General features: G+C 57.8%; 1 protein-coding gene across 3 annotated transcripts; it reads right to left on the reverse strand.

The window, feature by feature from the left end:
* Window positions 1-691: 691 nt before the first annotated feature.
* On the reverse strand, window positions 692-13,892 carry LOC123378679 (keratin, type II cytoskeletal 8-like). Of its 3 annotated transcripts, XM_045032760.1 has the most exons (10): window positions 13,552-13,892; window positions 8,218-8,426; window positions 7,540-7,600; window positions 7,022-7,117; window positions 6,653-6,817; window positions 5,429-5,554; window positions 4,872-5,092; window positions 4,210-4,259; window positions 3,471-3,626; window positions 3,098-3,210 (listed from the first exon to the last, which is right to left on the reverse strand). In XM_045032760.1, the coding sequence occupies exons 1-9, from the start codon at window positions 13,840-13,842 to the stop codon at window positions 3,511-3,513; spliced, it is 1,335 nt and encodes a 444-aa protein (XP_044888695.1). In that variant the 5' UTR covers window positions 13,843-13,892; the 3' UTR covers window positions 3,098-3,210; window positions 3,471-3,510. The 3 variants fall into 3 exon arrangements, with proteins under 3 accessions (XP_044888694.1, XP_044888697.1, XP_044888695.1); XM_045032759.1 differs by lacking the exon at window positions 3,471-3,626 and having other exon boundaries at window positions 692-3,210; XM_045032762.1 differs by lacking the exon at window positions 3,471-3,626 and having other exon boundaries at window positions 3,085-3,253; window positions 13,552-13,891.
* Between the last annotated feature and the right edge of the window lie 148 nt (window positions 13,893-14,040).

Raw genomic sequence — 14,040 nt, forward strand, 5'->3', positions numbered from 1 at the left:
AGCTAATGTAGATTATCATCATTTTGTATGTGTAGTTGGGATTACACTTTCAAATGTGCACGACGTTGCATTTATCAGCATTGAATTTCATCTGCCATGTAGTTGTCCAGTCATTCAGTTTTGTGAGATCCTTTTGTAACTCTTTGCAGGCAGCTTTGGACTTTATCTTGAGTAGTTTTGTGTCATCTGCAAATTTTACCACCTCACTGTTTACCCCTTTTTCCAGATCATTTATGAATATGTTGAATAGGACTGGGCCCAGTACAGACCCCTGGGGGACACCACTATTTACCTCTCTCTGTTCTGAAAACTGACCATTTATTCCTACGCTTTGTGTCCTATCTTTGAACCAATTACCAATCCATGAGAGGACCTTCCCTCTTATCCCATAACAGCTTACTTTGCTTAAGAGCCTTTGGTGAGGCACCTTATCAAAGGCTTTCTGAAAGTCCAAGTACACAATATCCACTAGATCACCCTTGTCCACATGCTTGTTGACCTTCTCAAAGAATTCTAATAGACGCGTGGGGCATGATTTCCCAAAAGTTATGTTGACTCTTCATTTCTGTGTCAGATAATTCTGTTCTTTACTATAGTTTCAACCATTTTTCCTGGCACTGAAGTTAGGTTTAATGGCCTGTAATTGCCAGGATCGCCTCTGGAGCCTTTTTTAAAAATCGGTGTCATTTTAGTTATCCCCTTGTCATCATTGATTGACCCCAGCACCTGGATTCCCACAACTCCAATTCCGTATTGCCAAGCCCACGTGTTCAAAAATCATGAGGCAGGCGGGAAAATTGTGAGATTTTAAAGAAAAATAAATTTGCAGGTTTTTTTTTATTTGGCTTTGGGTGTTAGATAATTCAGGGGCCACATTTGCAAGCTTTTCTCTGGAACGGGGAAGGCTAAATTTTTATTATTATTTTTAAATGAGAGCTGAGCCGCTCAGGGTAATAACATGATTCCAGTGTTCGGGGTCTTTAAGAAAACCTGCAAAATCACAAGATTTGCACTAAAAATCACAGGAGTTGGCCACACCCATTTCCATTATATCCTTCAGCTCCATGGGCCCTACCTGTCCTCCGCCTCTGCAGTCCCTACAGGTGTTGCAGATCCGGCCGGGGTAATATTGTACCTGACACCGAGTGTGTGTGTGTGTGTTGGTTCTTCTCTCCCTCTCGGGGCTGGTCTCACCAATCATAACTGCCTGCTGCTCGAGGAGGATGCCCCAAGCCAGCAAGGATCCTGCGTTTCAGACGCGCCCTGACACCTCCCAGCTGCTGGCTGGCTGCATGGTTGCAGGGAGGCAGTTCAGCAGGGGTGCCCTGGACTGACGGGAAGCAGGTGAACTGCTGGGGAAGGAAGACGGAAAAGGCGGGAATTTCCACCTGCTGCCCTCTCTGAGCAATGACTAAAGGCAGAAACGGAGCAAAGAGCATTTTTATTCTGGTCTCTTTTCAGCCATTTCATTCTCCCCTTATTTGGGCTGGCTCAGGAGGGGAGCCCAGCACAGGGAATCCTGAGCAACGCCCCAGCGGGCAGCTGGACATCGACAGAGACGCTGCAGAACACAAACGGTTACAATTGCCTCTAACAGCCCCCTTCTTTCCAGGGAGCTCAGCCCGCCAGGAGCAACCGGGGTCACAATCACACACACACACAGGGGCAGGAAGATGGCTGAGAGCCACGCGGCATATGCAGCTGTGCAAAGTGCCAGCTGTGCCTGACGCAGAGTGTAAACTCCATGGGGCAGGGCCATTATGTGACAGCTGGGGGGTGGAGCTCCTCCCCTCCCCACACCCCTGGGGCGCGCGGGGAATTGACACACGAGAGAAGCAGTCACACAGAGCAACGAACTGAACAATAAAAGCCATGCAGGAGGCCTCCCGTCTTAAGCATCCTTCTAGCCCCCGAGATTGCTCCAGCCCCGAGGTTCTCCCGTTTGTCTTTCGGAGCCCCCTCAACATGCTATTAAAACTCAACGGCCCCCCTGTGCCCACAGCAACTGGGTTTCTGCCTCTGAAAGCCGGGGCCGGCGTTAGGGGGTAGCAAGCAGGGCAAGCGCCCGGTGCCCCACACCACAGGGTGTCCCATGCAGCTAAGTTGCTCAGGCTTCAGCTTCATCCCTGGGTGGCAGGACTCAGGGCCCCAGGCTGAAGCTTTCTCCTCTGGGCCCCAGCGAGTCTAACGCCGGCCCTGCCTGGCAACCCCTCTGAAACCTGCTTGCAGCCCCCGGAGCCCTGCTTGAGAACCACTGCTCCAGCAGCTGCCCTCCTGGCCCGAGGGCGCTGTGCACCATAGCCACTGGGCCACCTCAGTTACTCTGCTCAGCTCAGCTTCCCTTCGCACGCCCATCCCCGCCGCGTCTGGCCCCCTGCAAGCAAGTTCTGCCCATCCCTTGAGCCAGGTTTCAGTGCATTAATAATCTGGAAGGGGGAGGCCCCAATGGGTGCCAGAGGAGCCAGCCTCTCCCAGAGTTATTTCTTAGTCGAAGGGTAAGTGGCTGCTGCTTGCCCAGCCCTGGCAGTTGCAGAATTTGCCCTCCTGGCCCCAGGACAATAAAAATCTTAAACCCGTCCTAGGATCTGCAGTATTAGCTCAGAGCTCGTCCCCTTCCTGAGTCGGATTCATTAGGACAGAGTCTTGCTAAGATTCCTGCCTGTCCCAATTCCCGCCCAGCCCCCTGGCTCTTCCCACCCCCCTAACATTAAGTGGGTTAATGAACCAGCCGCTCAGCAAACCAGCACCCATTTAACCCTTGTTTTGCCAGCTCACCGCCTGCTAACGAGGTCGGGGTGTTAGTCAGAGACCCCCGGAGCCTGCCGACAAACGGCGACAGCTTTGTGGGTTCCCTAGCACCATGGATGTGCAGAACGCTTTGCCCATGCGTCGTCGGAACAGGTCCCTGCCCCGTGGAGCTTACAATCTCCTGGCCCAATTCTGCTCTCAGTGACTTCATTGTAACCCAGGGCAGAATTGGGCCGCAGGCCCTGCCAGTCATGACGTTACACAGGTTTGAATCCAGCTCCTGCGCCTCGTGCCTGGGCTAGTTTTCCGAGAAGTGGCTGGACTCCGAGAGGACCTTCCCGTCCTTGGTCTCGACGGTCTTGATCAGGATCGGCCTCTTGGGCGAGGAGGCTGGCTCGGGCCCGGGCGGCGGGGCAGCCCTGCCCGGGGAGGGGAGTGCCGCTCGGGAAGGCAGGAGTCCAGCTGCGTAAGCAAGTCAGGAAGGGTTGGGGGTGGGTTTAGAAATCTAACCGAGAAATCAGAGAGGATTCGGTTTTACAACGAGGCTCTTGATTGGTTCCCAAAGCGATTAGGCAAATGAGAGGTGGGCAAGCTGGGATTGGCGGCCAATCAGAGGCAAGGATTTACACATGCAAATCAACGGGCAGAGCACGTTCCTGCCCTTGCTTGGACTGACAGGGGCTAATTTGCATTAGGTCTGTGATTTACATATATTTACATACAGCAATACCCCGGTGCGCTTGACGGGCTTGGAACACCAGCTCAGGGGCAGACCCAGAGCCTGGGCAATGGAAGGAGCCTCCCTGGATCGGGCTGTTGGTGTGTCATCGCCTCTGTCGAGTGGTTGGGCTCGGGGGCAGCCCTCTCCTGAGGCTCAGCTAGGGAGATCAGGCACCTCAGCACCTAGGACGAATTCCGCCCGCCCGCCCGCCAGCTTTCCAGCCCCATCCTCAGCTGGGGGGCACTTGGGTGCTGGCCTGTTCAAAGCCATCAGGCCCTGCCCGCATGGATCTAGCCTGCAGCGACCCGAGGGCCCCACTCGTCACTTTTGGAGACGCCCGCCCTGTGGCCGAGCTGGGACCCCTGCGATCCCACCGGGGGTCACAGCCACATCCCCCCATTGCACAAGACACTGGGCCCAGTTCACCCGCGGTCCCTGGAGCTCCGTCACTGGCTCCCCCAGTTCTGAGATGGCGCCAGTCCAGATGCTCCTGATTGCTGAGCCCGGGCCCTGGGGCACCATTCCATGGCCCGGGGACCCCACTGCCCTGTGGGTAGGGCACAGGTGGGCAGCGAGCCCCGGGCCATGCACCAGAAGTGGGGCTGGCTGCTCCGGCCGGTGGGGAAGCCCCAGCATGCTGCCTCGGGCTGCAGAGGCAGCGTGGCACCTGCAGGCCTGGGCTGCCCTCGCCCCCTAGGCACCGAGGCCAGACGCACCGAGTGCCGGGGGAAGAGACTCACCCCATTTGTCCATGGCGCTGCTATGCAGGTTTGGGCCTTGGCCGATCATCCTGGGAGAGAGAAATCAGACCCAGGAGCGCCGTCAAGAGGAGCATGTTACGGGGGCGGTAGGAGGGGCGGGGCAGGTTCTTGCCTATTGGAGACCTGGCAGAGACCTGCCCCTGCCTTTGCCGGTCCCGTGCCGCACAGAGCGTCGAGAAGCGCCTGTAGGCACCTGGGTGGCTCGCTCGTGGGACTAGCGATGGGGGCAGGGAGGCCAGTGACTTTCCCAGGGTCCCACCCAGTGGGGAGCTCATCCCATTAGGTCACGCTGCCTCTAGCTCAGTAAGCCAAGACCTAAGGAGGAACACGCCCTTCCCACCCCGGCACAGAGCCCCCCCACTTGCTGCAGCCTGTCCAGGCAGCCTCCCGCTGCCCTCTTCCAGCGGAGGAGTTTGCCAGCGTCCCAGGTGGCTTCTACCAATGCACCCCGTGATTCCAGCCCTGGGTCTGCCCCACGCCCCATACCTGTGCGGGTGCCCCTCAATCCCGACCCGCAGCCCCCCTTGCTGTACTAGCCCTGGGCCAGCCATGCCCGGGTGTGGGCAAACAGGGGTTTGCCAGGCTCCCCGGGTAACCCAGGCCGGGTGCCCCCGCCCTGCCCGCCCCTGGGGAGCGCTCACCGGTTCTCCTCGCCCTCCAGCAGCTTGCGGTAGGTGGCGATCTCCATGTCCAGGGCCAGCTTGATGTTCATCAGCTCCTGGTACTCGCGCACCTTCCGCGCCATGTCCTGCTTGGCCCCCTTCAGCGCCTCCTCCAGCTCCTGCACCGTGTCCTTGGCGCGGCGCACGGCCTGCTCGCCCTGCTCCTCCGCCAGCGCGATGGCGCTCTCCAGGTTGGCTCGCTAACGCCGGGGCAGAAACAAGGTCACCTTGGGAGGGGGAAGGGGGGGGTCTGGGCTGCCCGTCAAAGGGAAGGGGTGATTGCACCGGCCACTGCTCCCCCAGAATCCTTTGCACCTGGCCCCATAGCCCTCCCCAGAAGCAGCCTTGGGAACCAAGACAGGGGGTTACCGGGACTTTCCCTCAGTGGTGGGGGGGGAGGGAAGAGAACCTGGCTCCCCCCGGCAGTCTCTGGCCTCAGCAGAGAAGCTGGCTGGCATGGGCCGAGTTGCAGGAGGGGGTCCCTGGGAAGGGAGCATGTCCCTGCCCCACACCGAGCCCCCCTGTCCGGGGCTCACCTGGTTCTTCAGGGCCTCGATGTCAGCATTGAGCCTCTGGGCGTAGCGGTTCAGCTCCATGATCTCGCTCTTGATGCTTTTCATCTCGTCGTTGTGCTTTCGGGCCTGGGTCGCCATGTCATCGAACTGGGGGGCGAGGGGAGAGGGAGGGGTTGCCAAGGCCTCGCCTCAGTCGTCTCGGTCCCAGAGCCCCTCGCCTGCCCTAGAGAGCTGCCGGCAGGGAGCCCGAGGGCAGAGCTGGGACAGACCCGTTCGATCCCATCCACCAGGCCCAGCCCAGGGCTGTTCCCTATCGGCCGTTCTCCAGGGCTCCTGCCCCTTCCCCGGGGAGCTCGCCCATCCCATGGGGCTGGGACCAGCCAGAGTCCTGCTCCACCAGGGAGGTGATGGCAGTAGCCCAACCCCTGGTCTGGGGACATGAACCCACAACCTGCAGCTCCTGCTGGAAGCTCTTGCTGCCTGAAGGACACACAAGCCTTCACCCACTCGTTGGGGGCTTGCTGGGGGCCACTGGCTGGACCAGCCCTGGCTGACGAGTCGTCACTTGGGTCCCACCTCTCTCCATGGGGCTGCTGCTTCCCACGCCCAGCTGGGCTTGCACACCCGGGGCAGCGGCGGATTAGTCACTGAGCCAACAGGGCCCCTGCCCAGGGGCCCCAGCCAATTGGGGGGGCACCCCCGCACCCCAACCCACTCTACCCACCCGCCCAGCGCTCCTGTGGAGGAACCCCCATGCCCTAACCCCACTCCCCAGCAGGAGCACAGGAGGGGAGGCCCCTCCCCCATTCCTCTGGCCCAGGGCCCCACAAAACTGTAATCTGTCTCTGACCTGGGGGATCGGGGGGTTCACTGATCCCTGCGGGGGGAGGGGGTGTCTCAGTGCTCATTCACGTACCCTTTGGGAGCCATGTCTGGAGAACACCACGGACCTGTCTGCAAGCCCAGAGGAACGTGCACAGAGTTTGCTTGTGCACTCACGGGGTCCATGTTCACTATTGCCATCAGCAAGCTCACCGTGCGTGTGGACTTGTGCAAGTCTCATTGGGGGGGATGCGGGGAGGGACTGGCTGGATCAGCTGTGGGGAGGCAAGCTTCGGGACATGCAGGCGAGCCTCCGAATGCGCCGGCCGGCACGGGGATGCACCTATGAGCGCACGGGTGTGCGAGAACGAGGAAGCGTGATGACGCACGGGGCATGCGCGGCGGGGGAGGAGCGCCGCTCACCTTGTGCTTGTACCACTGTTCGGCCTCCTCCCGGCTCTTGGCTGCCATGGCCTGGTACTGAGCCTTCACCTCGTCTATGATCTGCTTCATCTCCAGCTCCCGGCTGTTATCCATCTCCACCGTCACCTGCGTGTTCTGGATCTGGGACTGCAGCTCCCGGATCTCCTGGGGGGGGGGGGGAGGAAATCCGGGGGAGGGGGGATTGAGACCGAGCAGAATCCAGATTCCTCTTTCGCTGCATTCTGCTGGACTCCCCCAGCCAGCAGCACCCCAACGCTCCCCAGGAGGGACCCCCTGCAAACAGAGCCTCTGGGGCCCCCCATCCGTCTCTGCTACAGACGCAGCAGAGGCCCATGTGCCGGCGCCCACCTCGTCATACAGCTGCTTGAGGTAGTCGATTTCGTCCGTGATACTCTCCAGCTTCGATTCGATATCCACCTTCTGCAGATACAGGTCGTCGAGATCCTGCAGGCACAGGGGAGACGCCGTCAGGGCACCTCCGTGTGGGGCAGAGGAGCTCCTGTCGGGCCCCAGTGCACCCCGGGGTCAGACCCCAGCAGCGTGGGGCTTGGGCAGCCAGCCACTGCAGCCATTCTGCTTTGTGGAGCAAGGAGGTGAGGGGGGTGTTGGCCAGGACACCTGGGTTCTCCCCTCCCAAATGGCCTGTGGGTCTTCAGCCCAAATCCCTTCCATCCATCTCTGGTGCCTCTTCCCAGTGGAAGATGAAGGTCTCCTCCAGCCACGCAGCACCCTCGCTTTGGCGTGTGCCCACGTCCGGGAGGGGAGCTGGACCCCAGGGTGCAGGGCGTGACCTGCTGGGCTGTACGGGGAAAGCAGGGACTAGCTGGGCAGAGATGTCCCCGGGAGGAGGGGTGGAGGTTTCTCACCTTCTTCGTCAGGACAAATTCGTTCTCCAGCTGGTTCCGCCGGTTGATCTCGTCCTCGTACCTGGGGAGAGAGGGGACGTGCAGGGAGCTGGGCAGTGCAGCAGCATCCATGGGGCCTTAATGTAATGAGCCGGGACCCCGTCCCACAGGAGTGTGGGGACGGATGCTCGGACTCCAAGCCAGAGAGCAGCAAAGCTCAGCTGAGGAGGAACGGGCTCTGGGTTCGAATCCTGGGCGTGTCTCATGTCCCCTGGCTGTGGAGCTCAGAGATTGGGGGGCAGGTGAGCACTGGGAGAGGAGCCCTGAGTCGGCTCCCTATCGCCCCCTGCTGGAGATGGCTCAGCAGCCACGCTGGCCAGCGTGGCGAGCCCCAGCCAGTCCGCACAGCAGCCTCGGGGAGGTGGAGATGTGGAGTGTCTCAAGAGTGGGGGACCTAGGAGGAGAAATTGCTGGGCCCCTCCACAATTTATCTGGGGCTGGGGGCGGGGGGTGTCTCTGCCCTGCAGTGGGGAGGCTGTTTCCTGACCAGCACCAGTGTCCTGGGTGATGGGTCCAATGGATCTCATGGACGGGGCCTTTCGTTGCCTCGGTTCCCACCCCACCCTTCATGGTTTCCTCCCTCCTGGAGTTCACTCTGCTTCGCTGCCGTATGGAGACACCTGCCCCGGACCCGTGTACCTGCCCTTCAGCTCCTCCAGCAACGCCTGCATGTGCTCCAGCTCCGCCCCCAGCTTGCCTTTGTCCTGGCTCAGCGTCTCGACCTGCTGCTTCAGGTTCTGGCTGGAGCGCGCCATGATCTGCCCCAGGTTGGACTTGTACTGGTCCTTGTCCTTCAGCAGCTTCAGCTGCATCTCCAGCACTTTGTTCTGCTGCTCGAGGTGACGCACCTGGAGGCGAGAACAAGCGGAGCTGGGCGCTGCGCTTCGCCCCACCCGTCAGGGTCGCCCAGGCAGTGAGACCATCCCCCTCTGGGGGCTCGGGGCAGGTCCCTCGGAAATGCCTAGCGAGGATCAGTGCACCCAGGGGGATGCACCGGGGGGGATGGCTGCAGAGGGCGAAGCAGCAGGTGTAAAATCCCCACGCTCCCTGGAACCCAAGAGGGGTGAATCCCGGCCCAGGTTGGTTCTGCCCTCTGTGCCCAGGCAGATCCACAAGAGCCAGTGCTTCCCCTCCCCCTCCTGGATTCCGAGGCCAGCAGGGACCATTGTGATCATCTGGTCTGACCCAGGCCAGAGAACGGCCACAAAATCATTCCGGCGACAGAACACTTGGAAAACCAGCACTAGTGAGCTGTGTGGCATGACCGCATGCTGGCTGCGTGCCCAGCGCTGGCAGGCTGACAGGCGTTCAGTCTTGAACCACGGGACAGTTGGCACGTAGCAGGGCTGGCTGAAGGTTTGCAACCAAATAAAATTCTCCCATCGGAAAATGAGGTTTGATTTTTGATGAACGTTTCCTGCTGGGAAATGCCGGCTTTTGACAAGGTTTTTTATTTTTGGATCAAGCGAAGGGATTGAAACCAGCACGTGTTTCAAAGGGGGCCCGCTCCCTTTCCATGCTTCCAGACGTGTCGGGTTTGGACCAAAACACGGCGACGGTTTCGGTTTCCACACTGACCATCTGAAACTGTGCCACATTTTGGGGCTTTGCAACATTTTTCACCCTCTGAATTTTCCTTCCGATTCTGAACAAAAAGTAACATCGAAAAGTCAAAACTTTTGGACAGCTCTATCGATCGGACCCCGGAGATCCCAGTTCCACCACAAGGGGGCGGTGCAGGGTCTCCTTTTCTGAGCGAGCACATGGAAGGCTTGCAAGCCGGTGCACACATCCTAGCAGCGGGCGCGAGGGGTGAATGCCAGGGAAGTCATTATTTGGATTGCTGCAGCGTGTAGCAGCCCAGTCGTGGGGCATCGTGCTGAACCAATACAGAACAAACCTGTGATCCGTCTGTGGATCAGGAGGAACAACCTAAAAAGGCAACTCTCTCTAGCAACCAGGTGACAGACAGTCCCAAGGAAGGGAGTGATACAGGAGTCCACAGGAAATCTCCACCTTGCAGCCCTAAGGTTTATCCATCTTCTAGGTCACAGGCAAGAATGAACCTAATCAGCATCTGGGTCCCTCCCGGGCACAGCGCAGCTGGGAGGGCATTTGGCCTGTGAGCCGGTTAGTTGGCTCCAGGGGATCCGTGCCTCACCACAGACACCCCCAGCTCCTCCCACTGGATCCGGCGCTGACAGCGGAATGATGGGAGCATGGCATCCAGAAGCCTTCAGTGTCCAGAAAAGGAACGGCTGCTGGGATGTCACTGCCAGTCCAGCAGACAGAGGCCAGGATGGGAGCGACCGACAAGCCCAAGTGTTGGCCAGAACGGGCCAACCACAGAACCAGAGGGTCAGAAAGGACCGTAAGGGTCGTCTAGTCTAACCCTCTGCCAAGATGCAGGATTTGGAGAGGGAAACCATAAAGCCACTGGCAAAACCAAGTGTGTGGACATGGATGGGGCTCCTTCTACCCTCCCCGCGCACTGGGAGGAAACCGTTTCGGAGGGTTCCCAGCTCCTGCAGGGATTTGCGGATCTATTTATTCTATGGCTAGGAGCTGCCACGCTGCTCCATTACTACAGCGTCTGGGATGTGGATATTCATCTGATGAGACCCAGACTGACCCCACCAACGGATTTCATGAGAGCCACCACACAGCTACCAGATGGGAATGACCTGCAGGCATGGGCTGGATTTGAGGGGTGATTTAAACTCTGTACCCCACCATCAGGGCCCTCCCATCCCTGGCAGGGTGTGTTTCAGATGATCAGGGCTTGCTCACAGCGAAGCAGCCGTGTTGCTCCTTGCGGAAATTATTTGCATTTAACTTGCGGAATAAGAGAGGAATTAAGCGTCTTTTGTTCGCTGCCACACGAAGGGATCAAGTGGCTGCATTAGCTTCTGCTCCACAGAACTTTTTTGTGGCTTTGTCACAGCCAGCCAGCTGGAACAGTTTGTATCATGGGGGGGCTGAGAGCCATTGAATCAAACTGTAAACCCTGCATATGATGGAAACCACTTCAAGCCAGGGGGTGCAGCAGCACCCCTAGTTCCAGCACCTATGGGCTCACCCCTTTCATGCCCGGCTCAGGCCAGGTGCCCTGCCAGCTTGGTCATTGTTAGAAAGCCCTTTGGAGTGGCTGACATGAACCAGAGTCAGTGAGTGTTTTATTATTGATGCTGTGTGGGAACAGGAGTTGCAGAGACCCAAGGCTGAGAAGGTCTTAAAACCACCCGTTTTGCATTCAGTGGCAACTTCCTTGTTATTTCTGAAGCTACACTAAGGCATATGGTAGCTCACAGGAGGTCTTAAAAACCAGGCTTGGTGCCTCTTTCATTTCTTTAACGGGTTAAGAAAGCCTGACCAAACAATTGTTTTATTTGGAGAAGATTTTCCCCCTCCCCCTGCTTGTTTTTGATCTTTGGAAGATCGGGAAGGTCAAATCTGCTCTTCCCTGGTTTTGCTGGAGGATCTGTGGGATGGCGTCACTCTTTAACTAAGACTTTCTTTCTCTAACATGTTTGCTAGCCACTGGAGTGAAATAAACATCAAACAGAAAAGCCCCAGAGTTTTCAAATGGTCTGATGGTCAGACTAAAAAAAAGCCCCTCCCAGTGGCTCGGCTTTCACGCGCTGCTTGTGTCACTATTTCACGAGCTGCTGCAGCATGTGGTACCTTAGACAGGAGCTGAATTGCTAAGGTGAAAAACCAGAAGAGATTCTTTTAAAAACCTTTCCATGTGCTTCATCCACCAGGAAGCAGCAATTCAAAAAAAAGCGTCAAATCTGTCAGAGCAGCAGAGACACCAGGTGGCCAGACAAAGTTCATGCTATTATTAAGAAACACAAACTTCCCCCTGGGTGGATTATCTTGGATCAGCTTCATTTCATGAATCCTTAGGAAAACAAAGGCGTCACCTCAGAGGCTGCGGATCCAACCTGTGTGTGTGTGTGCGTGATAAAGAGGAACATAGGAATCCCAGCACCAGCCAGAAATCCAAGTACAACAAACGGAGGGTCTTGGAATTAATATTTGGACCATGGTGTTTGCGTAGCTGATGCTCAGCTGTGCTAGGGAAAGGTGAAGGTCAAGGTTAAGGGTCAGTAACTCGGAATCTGCCCATTCATGTTTCGTTTTGCTGGCTGGATCTGTCAGTTACATTCCCGGTTAACACAGCCCTGAATACAGAGCCCCGGGACAGCGAGTGGAATTCTAGATTGGATTCTAGTTCGGCATCACATTTGCTGATTTGCACATACAACAACAACGGTGGCCGCGATCCTGCGGACGGCCCCATGTGGGGGACAGCTGTGCCCACGCAGAATCCCATAGGGCCGTGCACAGGTACAGACGTCCGTCTGTGTGGTTCCAACTACAGGATGGGCTGCCATTTGCACCTCTCTAGCTCCATCCGCCTGAGGGTCGTTGGGTATTACTGTGAGCTCTGCGTCACCCCCCTCCCCCCGCTAAGCGGCAGGTCAATCACCTTGACAGCATTCTACAGAGAGGTGGAGCCGATCGCCCAAGGTCACACAGGGCGTCTGGCAAAGGCAGGCGCTCGAATGAAGGAGTTTATCCGCGGGGCACTCGGCTGAACTGGCAGCTCCCAGTTGTGGTTTGAGGCTGTGATTAGGCTCAAAGCTCATGTGGAAAGCCAAGGAGAAGACTCGGGCCGTGCCTGCATGGGAAGGTGTTTTCATTTTTAGGTGCAACTCAGGTAAGGGATTCTGCCATTAGAAATATTAGAGAGACCAGGTAGGGGAGGCGAGATCTTTCCTTGGACCAACCTCTGCTGGTGGGCGAGACCAGCTTTCGAGCTACAAGGACAAGGAGCTCTTCTTCTGGCCTGGGTTAGCTCGAAAGCTTGTCTCTCACCAAAAGACGTTGGTCCAATAAAAGATATGACCTCCCCCGCCTCATCGCTCTAATATGCAGGGACCGGAACGGCTACACCACCGCAGGCGACATCGGAAATGCTCCCTTCCCCGCTGTTTTAAGGTGTGGCAGGCGGCTGGCAAACAATGCAGCCAGCTCCTAATTCGCTGTTCATTTTTCAAAGATATTTTTCTAGGACCTGACCCAGAGCCCCCTGGAGTTAACGGGAGCTGTCGGATGGTGCCCATCATTCCTAGAACGACCTCGGAACAAGCTCATGTCCAGTAAATGCAGACAGGTTTAAATGACAGCAATCAGCTCCGGCTAGGGGACAAAGGAGAAGGATTTATGTGGAGTCCAATTACCCCAGAATTTCTTTCCCCCTCCTGATTTCGCCTCCACCAGGTGCTTCGCATTGAACAATAACTTTTTTTGTCCTTCATAAAACTTCAGCAAATCAGCAGGGAAGCAACAGATGAAAAATTGGACACTTGGCTGGAGACTGGAATTCAGAAGTTAACACTCCGTCTACACGGCATTGCTAGCAGGGATCTATGAGACCTGGGCTCAGTGTTCCCAAGTCTGTGCTTTAGCGTCCACACTGGATTTACAATTGCTGGCTCCGGGTCTCACAACTCCTGTGCTAACTGTTCATACTGCAGATCAGGGCTGGGCCCGGCCCCACCCCACGCCAGCTAGGTCCTGAAAGCTGTGTGTGTGGACAGAGTGGGAGGACGGGGCTCAAACCTGAGTTTACAATGCAGCGTAGACATGATATATCCTAAGTGACCGGCTGCGCCCCCCAGTATTTTCAGGTCATGGTTGCTTCACTGGCAATCAGCCGGGAAAGCTCAACTTCTTTGCAGGATGCTGCCACAAAGGTACTAGGGAGGGGGGCAGCGCATGCCCGAGGGGCAGCGGGTTAGATGCACAGGGCAGTGAGGAGGATACACTTCCACTAGGATTTTTTTAAATCCGCCCCAGCAGAGCAGAGCCTCTGGCAGCAGTGGAGCCCGAGGAGCCTTTGGGGGCACGGGGGAGCGATGCACGAACACCCCGCCCCTCACCCCTGCCCGCCCGCCCGCTCACCTTGTCGATGAAGGAGACGAACTGGTCGTTGAGCCCCTTGATCTGGTCCTTCTCGTCGCTGCGGATCTGGTGCAGCGCGGGGTCGATCTCCAGGCTGGGCAGCGAGGAGAGCAGGAAGGAGCCGGACAGGCCGCTGGGGTAGGCGGGGGGGCCGAGGCGGCTCAGGCTGGGGGAGCTGCGGAGCCCCGGCTGGAAGCCCGAGCCGGCCCGGTACAGGGAGCCCCAGCTGGGCTGCGAGCCCTGGGAGCGGCTGCTGAAGCTCATCGGCCTGGAGCGCGGGTAGCTGCTCATCGTCCCGGGAGCCGAGGGGCGCGCGGAGCGAGGCACAGACGGAGTTCGAGCCCCGCCGCCACCAGCACCTAAAAATAGGGGCATATTAGCCTAGCCCCGCCCCCGATCAACCATAACCCCGCCCCAACGCCTAGCCCCGCCCAGCTAGACTCACCTGCGGCCCTCCATCAGGAGGCACCAGCCCCACCCTCATTAGCA

This window comes from Mauremys mutica, chromosome 10, assembly GCF_020497125.1.
Source record: "Mauremys mutica isolate MM-2020 ecotype Southern chromosome 10, ASM2049712v1, whole genome shotgun sequence".
NCBI lineage: Eukaryota > Metazoa > Chordata > Testudines > Geoemydidae > Mauremys > Mauremys mutica.